Here is a 17,185-nt window from a genome sequence, read left to right as displayed (position 1 = left end):
TTCTGCCAATCCATGAGCATGGAATATTTTTCCATCTCTTTGTGTCTTCCTCAATTTCTTTCAGAAGTGTTCTGTAGTTTTTAGGGTATATTTTGAGAACCATTTGAATGGTAAATGGATCTAGAGGGCTGTTTCTGATTCTTTCTTTTGAAGTGAGGTTTTCCTTCTAGTCATTTTGCTCAGTGCAGAGTGGCCAAAAACAAGTTGTATTGGAACACGGGGGAGTATCACTGGTCCCTCTAGCTGGTCTTCTGGGGGAGGGGCCTGCTGTGCTGATTTTCAGGTGTCAGCTGCTCTGCCCCTGCCTGCTGCCGGGCTCAGCGGGGGTTGTTTACCCCGTGGGGCCCCAGGAGGAACAGCAGCAGTTGCTATGGCAACTCTGGAAGCCTGGATTCAGCCTCCGCAGGAACTACGGGGCTCTCCGTCTGCAGGGCCTGGAGGCTTCGGGGCGGGGCCGCTGATCTGCTCAGCTCGGGGCAGGAGCGTCCTTGCTGTCCTGGGCCCTCCCGGCCTCTGCCTGTCCCGGGGGAGGCCGGATCCTGGGCTGTGTCCCGGTGCCCTGTGCTCCGGGGCCTGCGCTGTGGGATTCGCGCTCCCGCCCCGCAGCCCCCTCCCTGGAGCCGCTCCCGAGTTCCATTCCTGGATAGCATTCAGAAATGATACACTGTCCCAGATAGTTCAGCTTAAAATTTTTCCCTTAAAATTACCTTGGTACAAGATTTCTGGGGCCCTTTTCACACTTGCCCTGGATGGATCCTTTGCACATATTGCTCTGGTGTTCAGCACTCCAAGGCATTAGTAGATAAGAACAGATGGGAGGTAAATGAGTTAAATGTGTAGACGCCATATGTGAAAAGTTGCCTTCCTCTATCCATGCTATTTTGTCAATGCTCCTTCTCAATAAATGACAATGAAGAAAAAAAAAAAGAAAAAAAAAGAAAAAAAATAAATGACAATGAAAGCTCTATAGTTAACAGTATTATCAGTATAGAGATACAGAAAGAAATTTAATGAAAATATTGGCTTTATTGCATGTGTTACCCCCTGGTTTTCATCATCTATTTTAATTGGAACATTAGCTATACTTTGTAGATTGTTGAAATACTTGCTTATTTGCTTATTGCTTATTTTATATTAAAATATATTTAAAAGGGATTCTTAACTAGTTGAAACCTATGAGTAATATCTTTTGATATTGGGGAATTTTTGAATTACTCTTGAGGTTGTTAAAAAACAAGTTAACTGAGTAAATGTGAAGATCTAGTTGGTTTTATTAAATGATTCATCAATTAGGCAGTATGCCATCTAGCGAGCAGAGGGGAGCTCCGAGGAATCATACAGCAAGCAACATTTTTAAAGAATAAGGGTGGGGCAAGAAAGTTATTAATCTAAGAAAAGGGTTTCCCAGGCAAGGTAGCTTTCCCTGAGAGGAAAGAACAGGGGGTCTTACGAAGCAGATCATCTCATCTTCCTTTGGGGGAGAGGGTGATGGAGAAGGCCAATGTGGCTCTGATAGGATAATTCCTAACCGACTGGTTAAGGTTAAGACTAAGACTGCATTTATGGGTGAAGTTGAAACTGCAACTAGATGAGCTATTAATCCCCACTTTAGAGATTTAGCCTAAGTGGTGCCATTTTGGGTCTATGTTTTGTAGCTGGGGCACGGGGGTGCAAGAGCATCTGGCTCCAGGGGTCCCAAACAGACCAGGATCAGGCGCTCACTGCTGACAAAATCCAAAGGCAGGGAGATGAGTGGTGGTGAAACCAGAAAGGAATTTATTTCAGTGAGGTCAACACCAGGAAGACAGAGGACTAGCCTTCTCAAAGACTGTCTCCAAAACACCACTAATACTTACAGGTTTACATGGGAAATGTGGGACAAAGGTAGGTGGGTGTATGCAGGAAGGTAGTGAAGGTTAAATCCATCCTTGTTTTGGAGTCAGTTATGGGCAGAGTCTTGCTGGCTCAGGGCAGACTTTATGGCTTGAGGGGGTAGTTTCTGTCTTCCACTTGTGCCAAGCCCCAGACTGGAAAGAAGAAACCAACCAGAAAGTTTGAGGTCAAAATGGATATAGCCCAAGTCCTTTTTCAGTTGTCTTGTTTTCTTTTTAACAAGATCATATGTTTTAAACTATTACTCATTTATAAACAACTGAAAACAATTTTTTTTTGTATTTAGGATTTGGAAATATTTCACCACGCACAGAAGGGGGAAAAATATTCTGTATCATCTATGCCTTACTGGGAATTCCCCTCTTTGGTTTTTTGTTGGCTGGAGTTGGTGATCAACTAGGGACCATATTTGGAAAAGGAATTGCAAAAGTGGAAGATACGTTTATTGTAAGTATAATAGCCTTTTAACTACATATGTTGTTTAATTTTTTTCAATTAAACTTTTCTGTCACCTCAGATATGTTAGACAATCAAGTTATTGGGTTTTCCGTAACCTTTTATGTGTACCTCTCTTAGCATGAAACTCACTTTATTTTTATACTTAATTTGAATGAGTGAATTAGTGCATGGGAAAAATCCCCAAATATGCAGAAATGAAATAGAAATCTGACAATCCTTGGTTCCAATTCCAGATGTCTTGTCTTGCTGTATTCTCTTAACCTAGTTATTTTACCCTGAAATCTCCATTTTGTTATTTGTGTAATGTGAATAATGGTACTGGCGATGGAGACATCACTTTGAGAGTTAGAGATAATGAATAAAAGCTTGGGGCGCTTGAATGGCTCAGTCAGTTAACTGTCAGACTCTTGGTTTCACCTCAGGTCATGATCTCAGTGTTGTGAGATGGAACCCTGAGATGGGCTCCCCCACGCTTAGGACAGTATCTGCTTAAGATTCCCTCTTCCTCTCCCTCCCCTTCTGCCTCCCCACCCCAACTTACCCCATTTATGTACATGCTCTCTGTCTCCCTCTTTCTCTCTCAAATAAATAAATAAATATAAATTAATTAAAGCTTAACAGCTAGTAAATGACAATGTTTTCTAATTTAAAATTTGCTTTGGTACCTTTGTTCATTGCTAGTGGCATTCTAAACTTATATAGCCCCTTTGTGAAGGACACCCTATTCAGCAAACATAATAAAGGTGATCATATAATTTAATTCAGTGATATCATTAACAGAAACATTTCTAAGGGATGTAATTCAGTACAACCAAAAGTAATAATCTACAAGAAGATTTTCATGGCTATATAATACTCAATAGAAAAAAAATAAGTGAAATGAAAATGCTTTTATTAGAATGGTAAATGAAAAATAGTAATAATACCACTATGATTACAAGCTTCTAGTCTTGAAGAAAAAAGTTGCATGAGAGGGTGGGATTATAAAGGACATGTTACTACCACCTCAGCATTACAAATACATTTTATTGACTCTTCAAAGATCTTTTCATCTTTTCACAAACATTTCAACAAAGTATTTTATATTTAATTCTATTGAAGAAATGAGACCACTGAGTATTGGTTTTTCAATTCATAGTTCCAGTTTTTGGCATTAGTTATGATTGATTGATTGATTTTTAGTTATGTTTTATTTTTAAGTTCCAAGTTCACACGCAGGTATTTCTACAGTTGGAACGGAGTAGGTATGATTATTCTAAAATAGGAGTTTCATCCTGTTTTGGGTATTATACTTTTCTTATAGTGATATAAAAGTTATCTCCTATTTATATTAATTGACCGGGAAGATTAGTGGTATCATTATTAACTTTTTTTGCTTAAATTTTTTTTAATTTGAGTATCATTGACACATAACGTTATGTTAGTTGCAGGTGTACGACTTAGTGATTTAACAAGTTTATGCATAATGCTATGCTCACCACAAGTGTAGTTACCATTCGCCCCATTGCATTGCTATTACAATATCACTATTTTTCTTACATTGTGCCTTTCATTCCCTTGATTTACTCATTCCGTAAGTGGAAGCCTGTATCTCCTTCTCCCCTTCACCCATTTTGCCCAGTTGCCCTTCCCCTACCCCTCAGGCAACCATCAGTTTGTTCTATGTATTTACAGTTCTGATTCTGCTTTTTGTTTTTGTTTATTCATTTTATTTTGACACAAATTTGGGGGTGCCTACTGGAGCCTGATAATGTTTTTGATGCTGTAATTACATCAGTGCATAAAATGCATCCTGTGCCCTAGTGGTGAATACATTCCAGTGGTTATGATTCCGGGCTTAGTACTATAAACACTGCTGTGAGAACTTTACAAACATGAATTCACTTAACCTTCACTTGTGCTTTAAGGATGGTGGACTAGAGAAACTTTTTTTTTTTCACTTTCCACCCTATGATTTCATAGATCTTTATCTCTAGGAAATTTTCAAGTTCTAAAACTCAGTGGTTTTTATATGGTGGGAATGTGACCTATAATTTTAATAGCAGATACGACAGATCCAGTTACAGATGAAAAATATATAGTGATTAGCTTCAAACGAAGATCTGGAGATAAACTACTGTATGTACAAACCTAGTATGTGATACAGTGGAGATTCTTGATAAGAGAAGAAGGTGAAAAGACAGTTGTAGGATAGGGGTGTTGAAGATTTTTCCTTGCCCTATGTCATGTTTGATTTATCTAGTTGTACAATTTAAGGCCATGGAACACAGACACAATTCATCTGGGGAATCAACTGTGGACTTTAAGTCTGTAGGTGTTTCAGTTTAATCGGTTGAATAATGAATGATAGGAAATCAACAGGAGTGGGAGAAATTTTTCATAAAAATTTATCAATTCTCAAGACTAAATATTTAGCCCATCATTCAGTTTTGTTTATTTTCATATATTTCTAGATTGTGTTTGGCCCACAATCAGTAGTATACCTATAGAATAGAAATATTTCAGAAGTAATTCAAGTAAACGAAGAATGATGTACATCTGAAACTGTATTCTCAGAGCAAATGTAATTAATTTTGAAAGTATTTTACCTGGTGTAAAGGTATGTAAGGGTAAAGTAGCATCATCATTAGCATTTTATTGTTTTGAGTTATTTGTGTTATACCCAATTTTTATAAGCCATTTGAAAATGAATTATAAAAAGAAATAAAATAACATGCTTATTTTGCTAATTTGCTGAAAAGTATATTAGGTTAGCTTTGCAGGTATGCCAGTAATCAATAAATCTCAATCAGTTTCTCTCCCTTGCTTTCTTCATTCTCATCCGTAGAAGTGGAATGTTAGTCAGACCAAGATTCGCATCATCTCAACAATCATATTTATACTGTTTGGCTGTGTACTTTTTGTTGCTCTGCCCGCGATCATATTCAAGCACATAGAAGGCTGGAGCGCCCTGGATGCCATTTATTTTGTGGTCATCACTTTAACAACCATTGGATTTGGTGACTACGTTGCAGGTAAGTTTTTCCTGGCACCAACACTACTCACCTAACCCAGGTCCTTCAATTAGACTTTTCGCTTGGGTTTGCAGCACAACATAGTGTCTGTCTTCATTTCCCAGGCCTGCTGTAGCCAACAAAGTGCTGAAATTGGGTGGCTTTAAACAAAAGAAATTCATCGCCTCACAGAATTTCAACATCAAAGTGACAGTAGGAACAGTGGTCTCTCTGGGACCCTAGGTGGAATCCCTCCTTGTCTCTTCGGGCTTCTAGAGGAGGCCATCTGACCTTGGCCGTCCTCCTCCGTTACTCCTGTCTCTGCTTTTGCAATGTCACATGGCATTCATTCTCTCCGTGTCTCTGTTGCTGTGTCCAGATATCCCTCTTCTCATATGGACACTGGTCATACTGGACGAAAAGCCCACTCTACTCCAGGATGAGTTCAAATTAACTAATTACATCTTCGGATGTTCTCAGGTTCTCAGGATTAGGATTTGGGAAGACCATTTGATCTGTCACAGTGACAGAGAGACAAAAGTCGTTCTGTTACAGTGGAGATAAGCAGAAGGGTGCAGTTGAACATTTATTTTCATTCTAGGAAAGAAATGTAAGCTATTTGTTCAGAATCTTATATTCCCACCCTAATTTCAGAAACCAGACAATCTGCCTCTTTTTTTTTTTTCTTTTAGTGTTAGACAAATTCGAGTTTAATTTATCTTTGCTCTTTTTACTTAGGCCTTTTCATGTCTCAGTTTTAAAAAACACCTGCCAACTTCAGAAGATGTTCTAACCTACTTAAAACCTTTTCTCTAAGATATTTACCTCATTTAATTTTCAATTCTCAGGACAGTATTGTTTTTGTTAACCAATGTCCACACTTTTTATTTGTGTTTTTTGTTATTTCCTTTTCTGCGTGCCATTGCAATTGCTGTTTGCTTTATTGTTGTATCACTTAGGTCTTAACTTCCTATTACTTTAACTCTCTCCTTATCATTTATATTATCCAATTATCATTATTGTTCTAATTCCAATTTTAAATGAATTATAATAATGGTGGTAAAAGTAAGCACAGTGGTGTTCTGTCATGGATTGTTTTGACCATTCATTCTTTTTTAGAAAATCCAATTTCAAGTATTAGAAAAACATGCTAAACACCACAGTAAGAATGTGCTTTTAAATTTTGCAGGATAAACTCACCAGCCTAATTTAATTTTAGGAGAGTTTTATAGTTTCTGGCTGTTCACTGATCTTTCTTGTCTCAAACTTCTTAAATGTTTACAGAGAAAAAATATTTTGCACAGTTCTATAAAATCTCAGAGAAGGCTGAGAGTTTATCTGTTTCTATTGACTTGTTAATTATTGTTTAATCTGGCAAAGCCCAAATTCCCATTGAAGATGGAAATGTTTCCATGAAGGAAGCTTTGCTTTTGGTCAAAAATACTGTGCACACATCTCTGTACTGATGGAGGCCCCAGAAGGGGAGAATGCATCACTTTGCTGGAAATCCTTTAGTTTTCTAATTAGCAAAATGTAGCGAGAAGAATATCATGTATTTCTAGCTCTTTTTAACTTCTGCCCTAAAACATCTATTTTTCTACCTCTCATAGAAGGTGTATGGTTGACTTAAGTAGAAGTGGCAAGTGCATTAATGTAAGAGAAAGTAAGACACAATGAGATGATAACAAGATTCAGACCTGGGATATGTTAACCTTGGCCTCTTGCACCACTTTATAAATATCATGAATAAAGTCTTACAACAGCTGTGGAATATAGAGGTATTTAATGAGTAGTCTAAGGCCAACAGCCTTGCACTGCATGTGTTGTTTTAATTTTTTATAGTAAAGTGACATTTTATTCATTTATTTTTCAGCTTTCTTGAGATATAATTGAAAATAAAATTATAAGATATTAAAAGTGCACACCATGGTGATTTGATATATGTATACATTATAAAGGGATTCCCACCATCTAGTTAATTAACACATTAACATGTGCATCCTTGCACATATTTATCTCTTGAGGGAGTAGTAAGAGAATTTAAGTTCTACTCCTAATAGTTTTCAGTACTATAATACAGTGCATGTGTTATTTTAAGAAATTTACAGACCCTATCAGTCCAGTATGTGTCCTGGGCTGGTTTAAAAAAAAAAAAAAAGGTTATAGATTAAAAAAAAATGGGTGGAATCCTAAAATAGTGTTGTATTTGTGACCACAGTATAAAATGGCTTAGAAAAAAAGAACAAATATTTTTACTTTGTGGTTTTGTAGAAGATGGGAAAAAATACCTTTTTTTAAAAGATTTAGAGAGTGTGAGTGCACACACAAGCAGGGGGAGGAGCAGAGGGAGAGAGAGAAAATCTCAAGTAGACTCCTGAGACAGGGAGACCAATAAGCAGCTTGACCTCACAACCCCTCATAACCCTCAGATCATGACCTGAGCCAAAATCAAGGGTTGGAGGCTCAACCGATTGAGCCACTCAGGCATTCCACCTTTTTTTTTTTTTAAAAAAAAAAAAAAAAACTAACCTTGAGAGATCAGCATTTTGAAACTGGCTAGATCATGTGAGAATATCTTGTTTGTATGAGTGGGGATCCCAAATTCAGAGTCATGGCACAGCACTGTCGGGGAACATGGTCACAAAATGATATGTGTGTGATATTAAGTATCATCTAACAAACATCTTTATTAGTACTAGGTTTGTATTGTATTGACCCCCTCACTAAATCCATTACTGTGATTTTATTTTTATTTTGCAGAGGAAGTAATAATCAAAAGCACCAGAAATATGCCCTGCAAAAAATTAGCAAAGGAATGAGATTGGATTAAAGTGACAAATGTTGAGGAAGATACATTAGAGAAGTGTTCTTACATGCCAGGTCCTTGTGACCAGAGAGTGGTTTTGGAAGGAGCATGTGTATAAGGCAGATATGGCAAAGGCTGGTAGGAAATGTGTACTCTTTGCAAGGTTCTTTGGAAAAAACAAAGATCTCGAGTTTTTTTTTAAGGATCTGGGAAAAGAATTGCCTCACTTAATTCAGTAGAGTGAGTACACATAAATAGCTTTTGCTTCTGGGTACTTTGTGGCCGTGAAGCAAAAGTCAGCTATTGAGCAAAGGCAAGTATCCTATCTGGGAAATACCAGTGTTTACTTTGTAGAACCTTCCCTTTTGAAGTTCCATGTCACTACAGATACTATTGTCACATAATTTTGGTATTTTTGCCAAGGAAAAAAAGGATGTATTTCTCCAACTTGAACATCTCGCCGATTAGGCTATAAATCTCAAAAGAACACAAAGATATACCTCCTGTAATGCACACTCATCATCTGATGCCCTTCTCACACCTGCCAGCCCTGCTTTGAGTAGGATGAAGGCTCATTCACATTGTTTTATTGAATTCCTTTGAAGACCAATCAACATATTCCTCAAACTGATGCTATTAAGGGAAACTAAGTAAATTTTGGAAAGTGATATATAAATGTTTAGGATACAAGTTGTAATCTTGGTGTAATTATTAGAAGCATTTCAAGAGCAACAAGTAAAGATGTGATGTTTTAGACCAGAACTCTGAAACAGAGTGCTCATTTTCAGGGTATAAGCAAGAAAATCCATGCCTGCTATACTTTCTGCAGTGGGAGGCAAACAGGATGACTTCTGTTTTCATGTATTGTTAAGCCTCATTCTTTACTTTTTCTTTTTTATATGTCATAGTGTTCATGATATAATATATAAGAGCATAATAGATTTCTTTTTTTTTATTAAGAAACAGAGAGAGCATGAGTGAGGAGGAGGGACAGAGGGAGAGGGAGAGAGAGAATCTCAAGCAAGCTCCATGCTCAGCACAGAGCCCCACATGGGGCTCGATCTCATGATCCTGAGACTATGACCTGAACAGAAACTGAGAATCAGACACTTAACCAACCCACTGAGCACCCCGAACATGATAGATTTCTGGTTGACGAATAAACATGCATTTAAATTTGCATGTGCATAACCTTTTCACTGTTGGTGATGTTGAATCAAAAGCATTTGCAGATCACTAGTAAAGACAGACTGACATAATGTTCAGGTCTCATTGTATAAGTGACTGAACATAGGAATTCAGCATTTAGTAATTTTTCTGCAAGAAGAGACCTGGAAAATTTAAATTTTATCCTTATATTTATGCAAGGGAGGTGTTTTAGTTCCTGGTTGGTTACATTAGTGGTTGGCGTGTGCTCCTTCCCAATAGATTTTTGTGTTCTTTACTAGCTCTCAATGTCCTAGAACTCAAAAGAACCCAGGAGGCCACAGCGTACTCCCGCATTTACTTTACACATGAATAAATAGACCCCTATTACTAAGACTAGCGCTTGCACACAGTAACCCTACCTAAAAAGTAAAAAAAAGATAAAGTCAGTAACTTAGCAAAGTGTCATTTACTTGATTTTAGCAGCGCCTATAATTTATAGTTAAATTACACAAGCAAGTTAAAGTTAATGGCAAAAATTATGTTTGAGAATTAAGTTAATATCCTGTGTTCTATTTCTTGACTTTTGCCATTTTATTTTTCATTTGATGAAAAGTCTGAAGTGCTAAGTTGTTAAATCATGCTTACCTTGTGGACTGAGAGCTAAAACAGCCTAAGCAGTAATATTAATTATGTGGAAATGTGGGACAGATTAAGTTCTATTTATTCAGGCTTGCCTCTACTGGTCTTCCAGGTCTGCGATTTGTTTTTAAGTGGTGATTCTTCAAGTTTGGTGAGAAGTCAAATAATTACCATATTTAAAAATTCTTTTCCAAAGCCAGTATCTTTATATATGCTATTAGGGTAAGAGTGTCATGCAAGCCAAGGAAAACATTTCCACATCTTGTTTTGAAGCTGTGTAAAGAAGTTCTCAAAAACATCCCTTTCATAAACCAGATTTGTTCATAAGACATAATTTGAATGAGTGAAAGCCAGATAAAAATTTATAGTTTCACAATGACCTCACATTACCTACTCTTCTAATAAAAACCAAAAGTTTTAGCCAAAAATTTAGATCTTCTAAGAAATCTTCATGGTTGATCTTAGGAAAACACATTTTCCATCAGAGTATAAATTTATTTGGCCATCCAAATATATCTTCTTGGAATTTGGATCAATGAAATTTAGTATATTTAGTTGAATAGTGAAATTTTCCATATCTCACAGGTAGTTATTGAAAGTGTAGGGGCCCAGGGCAGGCAACCCTGAGATGGACCACTGTGGCACAAAGATTATTTCAATTTAAAAGTAATCAACACATGTAGTACCAACACATGTAGAAAAAGCTTTCTGCCTCCCCCCAAATTGCCTAAAGACATTGAAAAGGAGAGCCTATACCAGAAAGAGAGCTATTAACAGAGACTCCCCTTTACCTAAGAAATGTACCTGCATAATAGGACAATCCTTTATATCTCCAAACATCTCTTCTCACCTTCTTGATAATGGCCTTGCCCTCATATCCCTACCCTCTCCTTGCTCACAAACGCTTCATGTTGCCTTATTGTCTTCGGAATTTCATATTTGCATGGATTCCCTGCTTGTACACCTATTAAACTTGATTTTCCCCTGTTGAATCTGTCTCCTGTCAATTTGATTCTAAGTCCAGCTAGAAGGACCATTGGGCAGAGGAAGGTCTTCCTCTGGACTAGAGAGCTTGCTGAGTTAATCAGGCTTTATGCTCTGATTACAGAAAAAACAATTTAGGACCTCCCAAGTTAAAATTCTTTTGGTACTTTTACCTTTACTAAATTTTTACAAATTTTAACAGTCGTATAGTCATTTGGCATCACATTTTTTTTTTACTTGGAAAGAACATATTTGTATATCTCATATTAAGAATAATGTTTCCTTGGAATTATATTTTCAAAGTCATTATTGGAAATGAAGTTTTTAGTAACCAAACTATTGCTTTTCCTTATGCCTGAAAAGATGACTCATTCGGTAGAGTGCTTAGAGCAGGGGGATTTTATCATGAAAACATATAAATAAATCTCTGCTCGAAAATCATAGCAGATTTTTTGGAGAGACCCACTAAAAAACAGTTCCTGATGTTGCCTAAAGGTTTTGCAACTGTGTCAGTGGCCAGTTCTTAAACTTCCTGTTATTGAACTGGTCAATAACAGTAAAAATTTGCCAAGAATTCAGTAGATAAGAGGGAAAGTAGCTGATGAGGACTGAGATCTACTGAAGAACTGTCATCACCACCACCACCCCAATCCAATGTCTCAGAAAAATCACTTTTACCAGAAAGGGTTTATGTAAATGCCAGAGAAATGTATTATATTCATCTTTCTTCTGTTTCTTCAGATATTTAGTGAGCACATATTGTGTATTAGATACTATGCTTAGCACTTAGTGATAATGACTACTCTAGTTCCTTTTCCTTTGGGAAAGAATGTTTGAAATTCAGAAGCAAAAACTAAATTCAATAGGGAACTTTTCTTCCTGGTAGTCATTCTGTTTTATAATATACGAAAATACTGCTAAGTCTGGCCACCTCCTGATTCAGCCAGCAATTCTCAGAGAATTCACAAGAGAATGGCTAACATCTGCATGATTAATTAAATGGGATTTGATCCAAATGGTCCAGAAGTCCTAGGATCTGAGGACAAACTAGGAAGTTATTTAACTTTACAGATTCAGAATGGATATATAGAAGCATTATGAAAATATATGCAGAAAAAAATGAAAAGGAAAACATTCAGTGATGGATAGTTATGGCTTAGTGAGACAGGCGGTAAATTGTACTAAGTGTAATGAAAAAGATTTCAAATTGCCCTATATTGAGACCTGATGGTAATTTCTAGGAACAACCACTGTGCACTGTGCACATCTTAAATACTATCGGTTTCCTTTCCTTCCTTGTAAAGGATGAGTGAGTGACAGTGTGTTGATCTTTCTTTATGATCATGAAACTTGTTGCTATTTTCCTAAATTTAAACCATGTACCTAGCAGGAAATGGACAGCATCTTGAATGCTGAAATTAAAAACCCCCAAATATAGGTTCAGGTATTGGAGAGGTTTAGTTACCAGTTTTTGCCTTTTGTTTTTCTGACTTATTAGCATATGAGAAGTTTGACTTAGTTAGGTGAGTTATGGTTTAATACTGAAGTCATTCTTCCATTTATTAAAAAGAAAGCAGAATTTACAACATTATTGAAAGAGCCTCTTAGTTCTTGATATCTAAATTAAAATACTTAAAGACCAGTATAAAGAAATGATGCCCATTTTCTTTAGAGCAAAGTTCTATGTTTGTATCTATATTCTGTAATACAAATATTACTTTAAACCAGAGGATGGGGACACCTGGGTGGCTCAAAGGTTGGGTGCCTGCCTTTAGCTCAGGTCGTGATCCTGGAATCCGGGATCCATTCCCACATCAGGCTCCCTGCAAGGAACCTGCTTCTCCCTCTGTCTATGTCTGTGCCTCTCTCTCTCTGTCTGTGTCTCTCATGAATAAATAAATAAATCTTTAAAAAATAAAATAAAATAAAATAAACCAGAAGATGGGGTCATGGAGTTGATGATTTCAGTTCAAAATAGCTAGATGAGGGATCCCTGGGTGGCGCAGCGGTTTGGCGCCTACCTTTGGCCCAGGGCGTGATCCTGGAGACCCGGGATCGAATCCCACATCGGGCTCCCGGTGCATGGAGCCTGCTTCTCCCTCTGCCTATGTCTCTGCCTCTCTTTCTCTCTCTCTGTGACTATCATAAATAAATAAAAAAAAAATTTAAAAAAAAAATAGATGATTCTTTAAATCCAGAATTTATCTTCTTTTTTTTCTTTATAAATGTTCTGTGGTTCAGAAGCCTCTCAGGGAAAGAAAATTCAATATAAGTAGGAGAGGGCATCACATGCTCAAGTTCTTTGGAGAACAGGGCCAACTGCTAGAAACTGTTGAAATGAGGACAGAAGTGAGGTAGTGAGGGTCCTGATAAAATAGTACTTCTCTTCAGACCCACCTGGTTTCTAGGTAAGACTGTTGAGGGGAAGAAGGGGTAGAGGCACACCTCATCTGACTTAGTGTTTCTAGCCCTAGCTAAGTTGTCTGTCATGCAGTATGGACACAAAAGGCTGGTGGATAAATGATAGGAAGAACAGCTGCTGAGATCATAGGTGACATGGACAACCTGGCCAATGAATAAAAGCCTGTGTTTTGGAGCCAGGGAGCCCTGGCTTTGAATTTTAGCTCTCCTGCCTCCTTTCCTGTGTGGCCTGACACATGTTCTTTTACCTACTGAGACTGTGACTTCCCTATTGTAAGTGGGACTACTTACTGTTGGGATTTCTAGGAGCCAATATGAAAGTGGTCCTCTACTCCTGAGTTCTGAGCAGACTGTGAGAGTGATGGCAATTGAATTATCAGTGTCTACTGATAAAGGCAGCTGGAGATGTGGCTTCCATCTATGGCAAATGGTCTTACTAACAGCCCTGTCCTGTATCAATGGAAATGTGAAGAGTGGGAATACAACCCCCCTCAACACCTGCCTCCCAAGGCTTTAGGATGGAATGATTTCATTTAGGTGGGCAATCAGGAAGTCTTAATTTTCACTCTTCTCTCTCAACCAGATTTTGAATATTTTGGAAATCGGCTGAAATGAGCAGAGACTGGGCTATATAGGACTACTAGGCCTTTATTTAAACAAACAAATAGACAGACAAACAAACCTGGATGTGCCTGCTGCAGCCTGATGGGCTGTTCTGCCCCCCCAATGAGTGATTCTTTGGGGCCAGGTAGGAAATGGCTTTCTTAATGCAAGATGGAGGAATAGTTCCAATGAAATGTTTAGGAAACCCATTATTGCTAAAATGAGTTCCAGCAATAGTGTCATAAGTAATAATAATAATAATAATAATAATAATAATAATAAACCTTTCTTGAGCTATATTTTTAGAAGTTTAATCTGCTAGATCAGATTAGACTCTGGCTAATTTCTTTATTTAAGAACTTAAGAGAAATCCAGAGAAAAATGGCACCATCACCATGATGAGAGTCAGGAAGAGACTTATTTTTAACTACTTGGAACAGTTTGTAAGATTCCTAAAAACTTTGTACCTCCACCCCTTTTTGCTATTTTTATAATCATTGCTCGCCTACAGTAATTAGCTAGAAAGGTCTGAAAATGGAAAAGACGTGCATCCACATTTTCAGTAGCCACAAGCTGCTGATCCTGCCAAGTAGGTGAGGAACCCAGGAGGGGAGAGCAGGTCATAGCATCCTGCAGGCTGCATCTCAGAAGTCTGTGGAGGGAGGAAAAAATGAGAGAGTGGCTGAGTGGAGATGGGGGTGGAGGGCATAGGCAGTGAATCTAGGACAGAGAAATTACCGTAAGTTCTTAATCAGCAAGAGACCCAGGTACGGGTTACGCTAGACTAAAATTGACACGACAGCCAAAAAATTATTTGTTGACATTTTCTGATTTAAAAATAAGACTAACAGCTCCTTTTAAGTGAGTTATCTTAATATTTCAGCTATTTTAATTTGGATTTATGGATCAAGTGGTCAAAATAATTTAGAAATTCATTCATAAATCTTGGCTATCAGAAAGTAAGTAGGACTTGTGGGTTATTTGACAACAATCTTGTGTACATTAGTTTTACCTAGATCCTTTGATGGCTGATATTTTATCCTAAAAGTGGCAGTACAGGATGGGGAACATTCCCCATCCCTGTGTTCAGGCTTAGAATACGCTGAAACTTGTGGGATGAACATTTTACCCAAATATAGACCTTTTGGTGATTAAGCTAATTTACTCTTTTCAAACTGTGACATCCTGTTTATAAGAAAGAGGGCTTATAAAAGTCATCTTGAGTATGAACTAACTTTTAAAATCAACATGTTGGTGAACTTATGTGTTAATAAGTGAGTCACAACTATTTGGATGAAGATTTTCTGGTTTTGAAAGAGAAAGTACTTGGAAAAAAATGTCATTTTGGTTTCATTGAAATGAAAACATTTGAAAAATGGAATTTGCTAGCGAGCCTATCATATAACAAGTTTCCACACACACTTCTTAAGTCACTTCTGTGAATTTGTAGAGCTGCTTCTCCCTTGGGCCAAGTCTTAACCATCATGAGATGTGTTTGGGCCTCCACAGTCCTTCCCAGAAATGATATTTTAAAAAATTTTACACAAGGTAAAATTTCTACAGTATTTTGAAAATAACATTGTTAATTTTTGAAACTGTGTTTTTCAAATTATTATTTGTCCCAAAAGAAAACTGAACCTGTGTCTATTCATATTACTTGCCTGATAGAAAAATGTTCTCTTTTTACTCTGACCCTTTGATATTTGAAAATGTCATCGTGGGTAACTCAAAGTCTAATTTATGTGTAGTGATGCTACATTTGATAGTTTATATTTGACTTTAATGTATACTTGCTTGTATATTAGCTGTTCTTCTCAATGCATAGATTGAATTTTTGTGAATTGAGTACATCCATGACCCCTCTAAGCATCCCACCTCTGTGTTGTTCTTAACTACAGTCTTTGTCTCCTGCTCTGCTCTGTTGAGCATTAGATCTGTAATTAAAGGATCCTACTATGTACCTCCACTTGTTGGCACTCAAACATTTCAAACCTATCATGTACCAGTTGAAATGAATATTTTTTGAGTTTATTTGTTTTACCTATGAATCTCTACACCCAACTTGGGGCTCAAACTCACAACTCCCGGATCAAGAGTTGGTATTCTTCTGACTGAGCCCGCCTTTTTTAAGTCACTGTTTCTTCCTTTGTGTTTCCTGTTCAGTTGCTGGTACCATCTCCCAACAGAGGGATTCTGATCATCCTAGAGCCCTTCTTTGATGCTTCTACTGCCTTTTCTTTCCATTCCAGCCCTAACTCAGGCACAATAAACTCTTGGCTAGTTCAGAACAAAAGTTTCTTACAGGACTTCTCTGCCAGCCTTCCTTCTCTGCAGCTGGATCTTTCTGTGCATATGGTCAAACATGAATGATAAGATGACTTATCATCTATCAACTTTACCTATGCCCCATCTCATTAGGAACAAGTTTTTACAATCTGATACAACTCATTTTTTCTAGATTCCTCTCTTCTACTCATCTACTCCCTGGCTGCCATCCATGTGTAGTCTTAGCTACGAAGAGTCCTTTGAATATGCCACATATTTTTACACTGAATTTTTCTCTGTTTTGATCTTCATTACTGAGACTCCCCTTCTTTTTTCTTCCCCTTCTCCTTCCAGTAGTAAAAAAAAATCATTTCTTCCATGTCATCTTATAAGCAGGGGACATGCTTTTGCTTCACTTGATCTACCCCATTATGAGTAATTGTCTGTGTGAGGCTTTCTCAGGTTAAATTGTGAATTTCTCAAGAGAGAGACTGGTTCCTGTCTCTCATGAAAAGAAGGAACTGTTTGGGAATTACTAAGTCCCCCATTAATATGTGCTGAAGTAGGGATGTGTTGAAATATATTCAGAGTCTCAGAGCTGCAGTTTCTGTATCAAATGGATGGAGAAGTAACAAGATTAGAGTAAAACTGAAGAGATTCTTTGATAAATTTTTCTAGAAAGCCAAGGATTTAAATATGTGATGTGGGAATTCCTCTGAAAAGTCAGAAAATAATGAATGGCAGTATATCCTCCCCAAATTACTCTTTGTTCCAATTAGACCCACCGGGGCATTGTCTCAGGCATTCGTTATCAATCCATTGTATTGGTGATTTTAGACTAAGAACCAGTTTCTCGACTTTTAATTGATCGGTTAACACGTATTGACTGGGTGGCATGAATTGATTGGCAGTAACATAAATATGCTAAGTTAAATGCATATCCAGGGAAGTGTTATTTCTGTCTTCTACTTGT

At 37.4% G+C, this 17,185-nt stretch overlaps 1 protein-coding gene across 7 annotated transcripts in view; it reads left to right on the top strand.

Annotated features, from left to right (window-relative positions):
* The window catches only part of KCNK2 (potassium two pore domain channel subfamily K member 2), a 199,942-nt gene that overhangs the window by 138,993 nt on the left and 43,764 nt on the right, over positions 1 to 17,185 (top strand). For all 7 annotated transcript variants that reach the window (XM_055319465.1, XM_055319464.1, XM_055319468.1 and 4 more), the window contains 2 exons: positions 2,180 to 2,340; positions 5,180 to 5,366. In XM_055319465.1, the coding sequence (XP_055175440.1) occupies positions 2,180 to 2,340; positions 5,180 to 5,366 (348 nt within the window). The remainder of the gene's footprint in view (positions 1 to 2,179; positions 2,341 to 5,179; positions 5,367 to 17,185) is intronic.

The sequence above is a fragment of the Nyctereutes procyonoides genome, unplaced genomic scaffold, assembly GCF_905146905.1.
Source record: "Nyctereutes procyonoides isolate TBG_1078 unplaced genomic scaffold, NYPRO_anot_genome, whole genome shotgun sequence".
Classification (NCBI taxonomy): Eukaryota; Metazoa; Chordata; class Mammalia; order Carnivora; family Canidae; genus Nyctereutes; species Nyctereutes procyonoides.
Note: the sequence above shows the minus strand (reverse complement) of the source record. Positions and strands in the feature narration are given on the sequence as shown.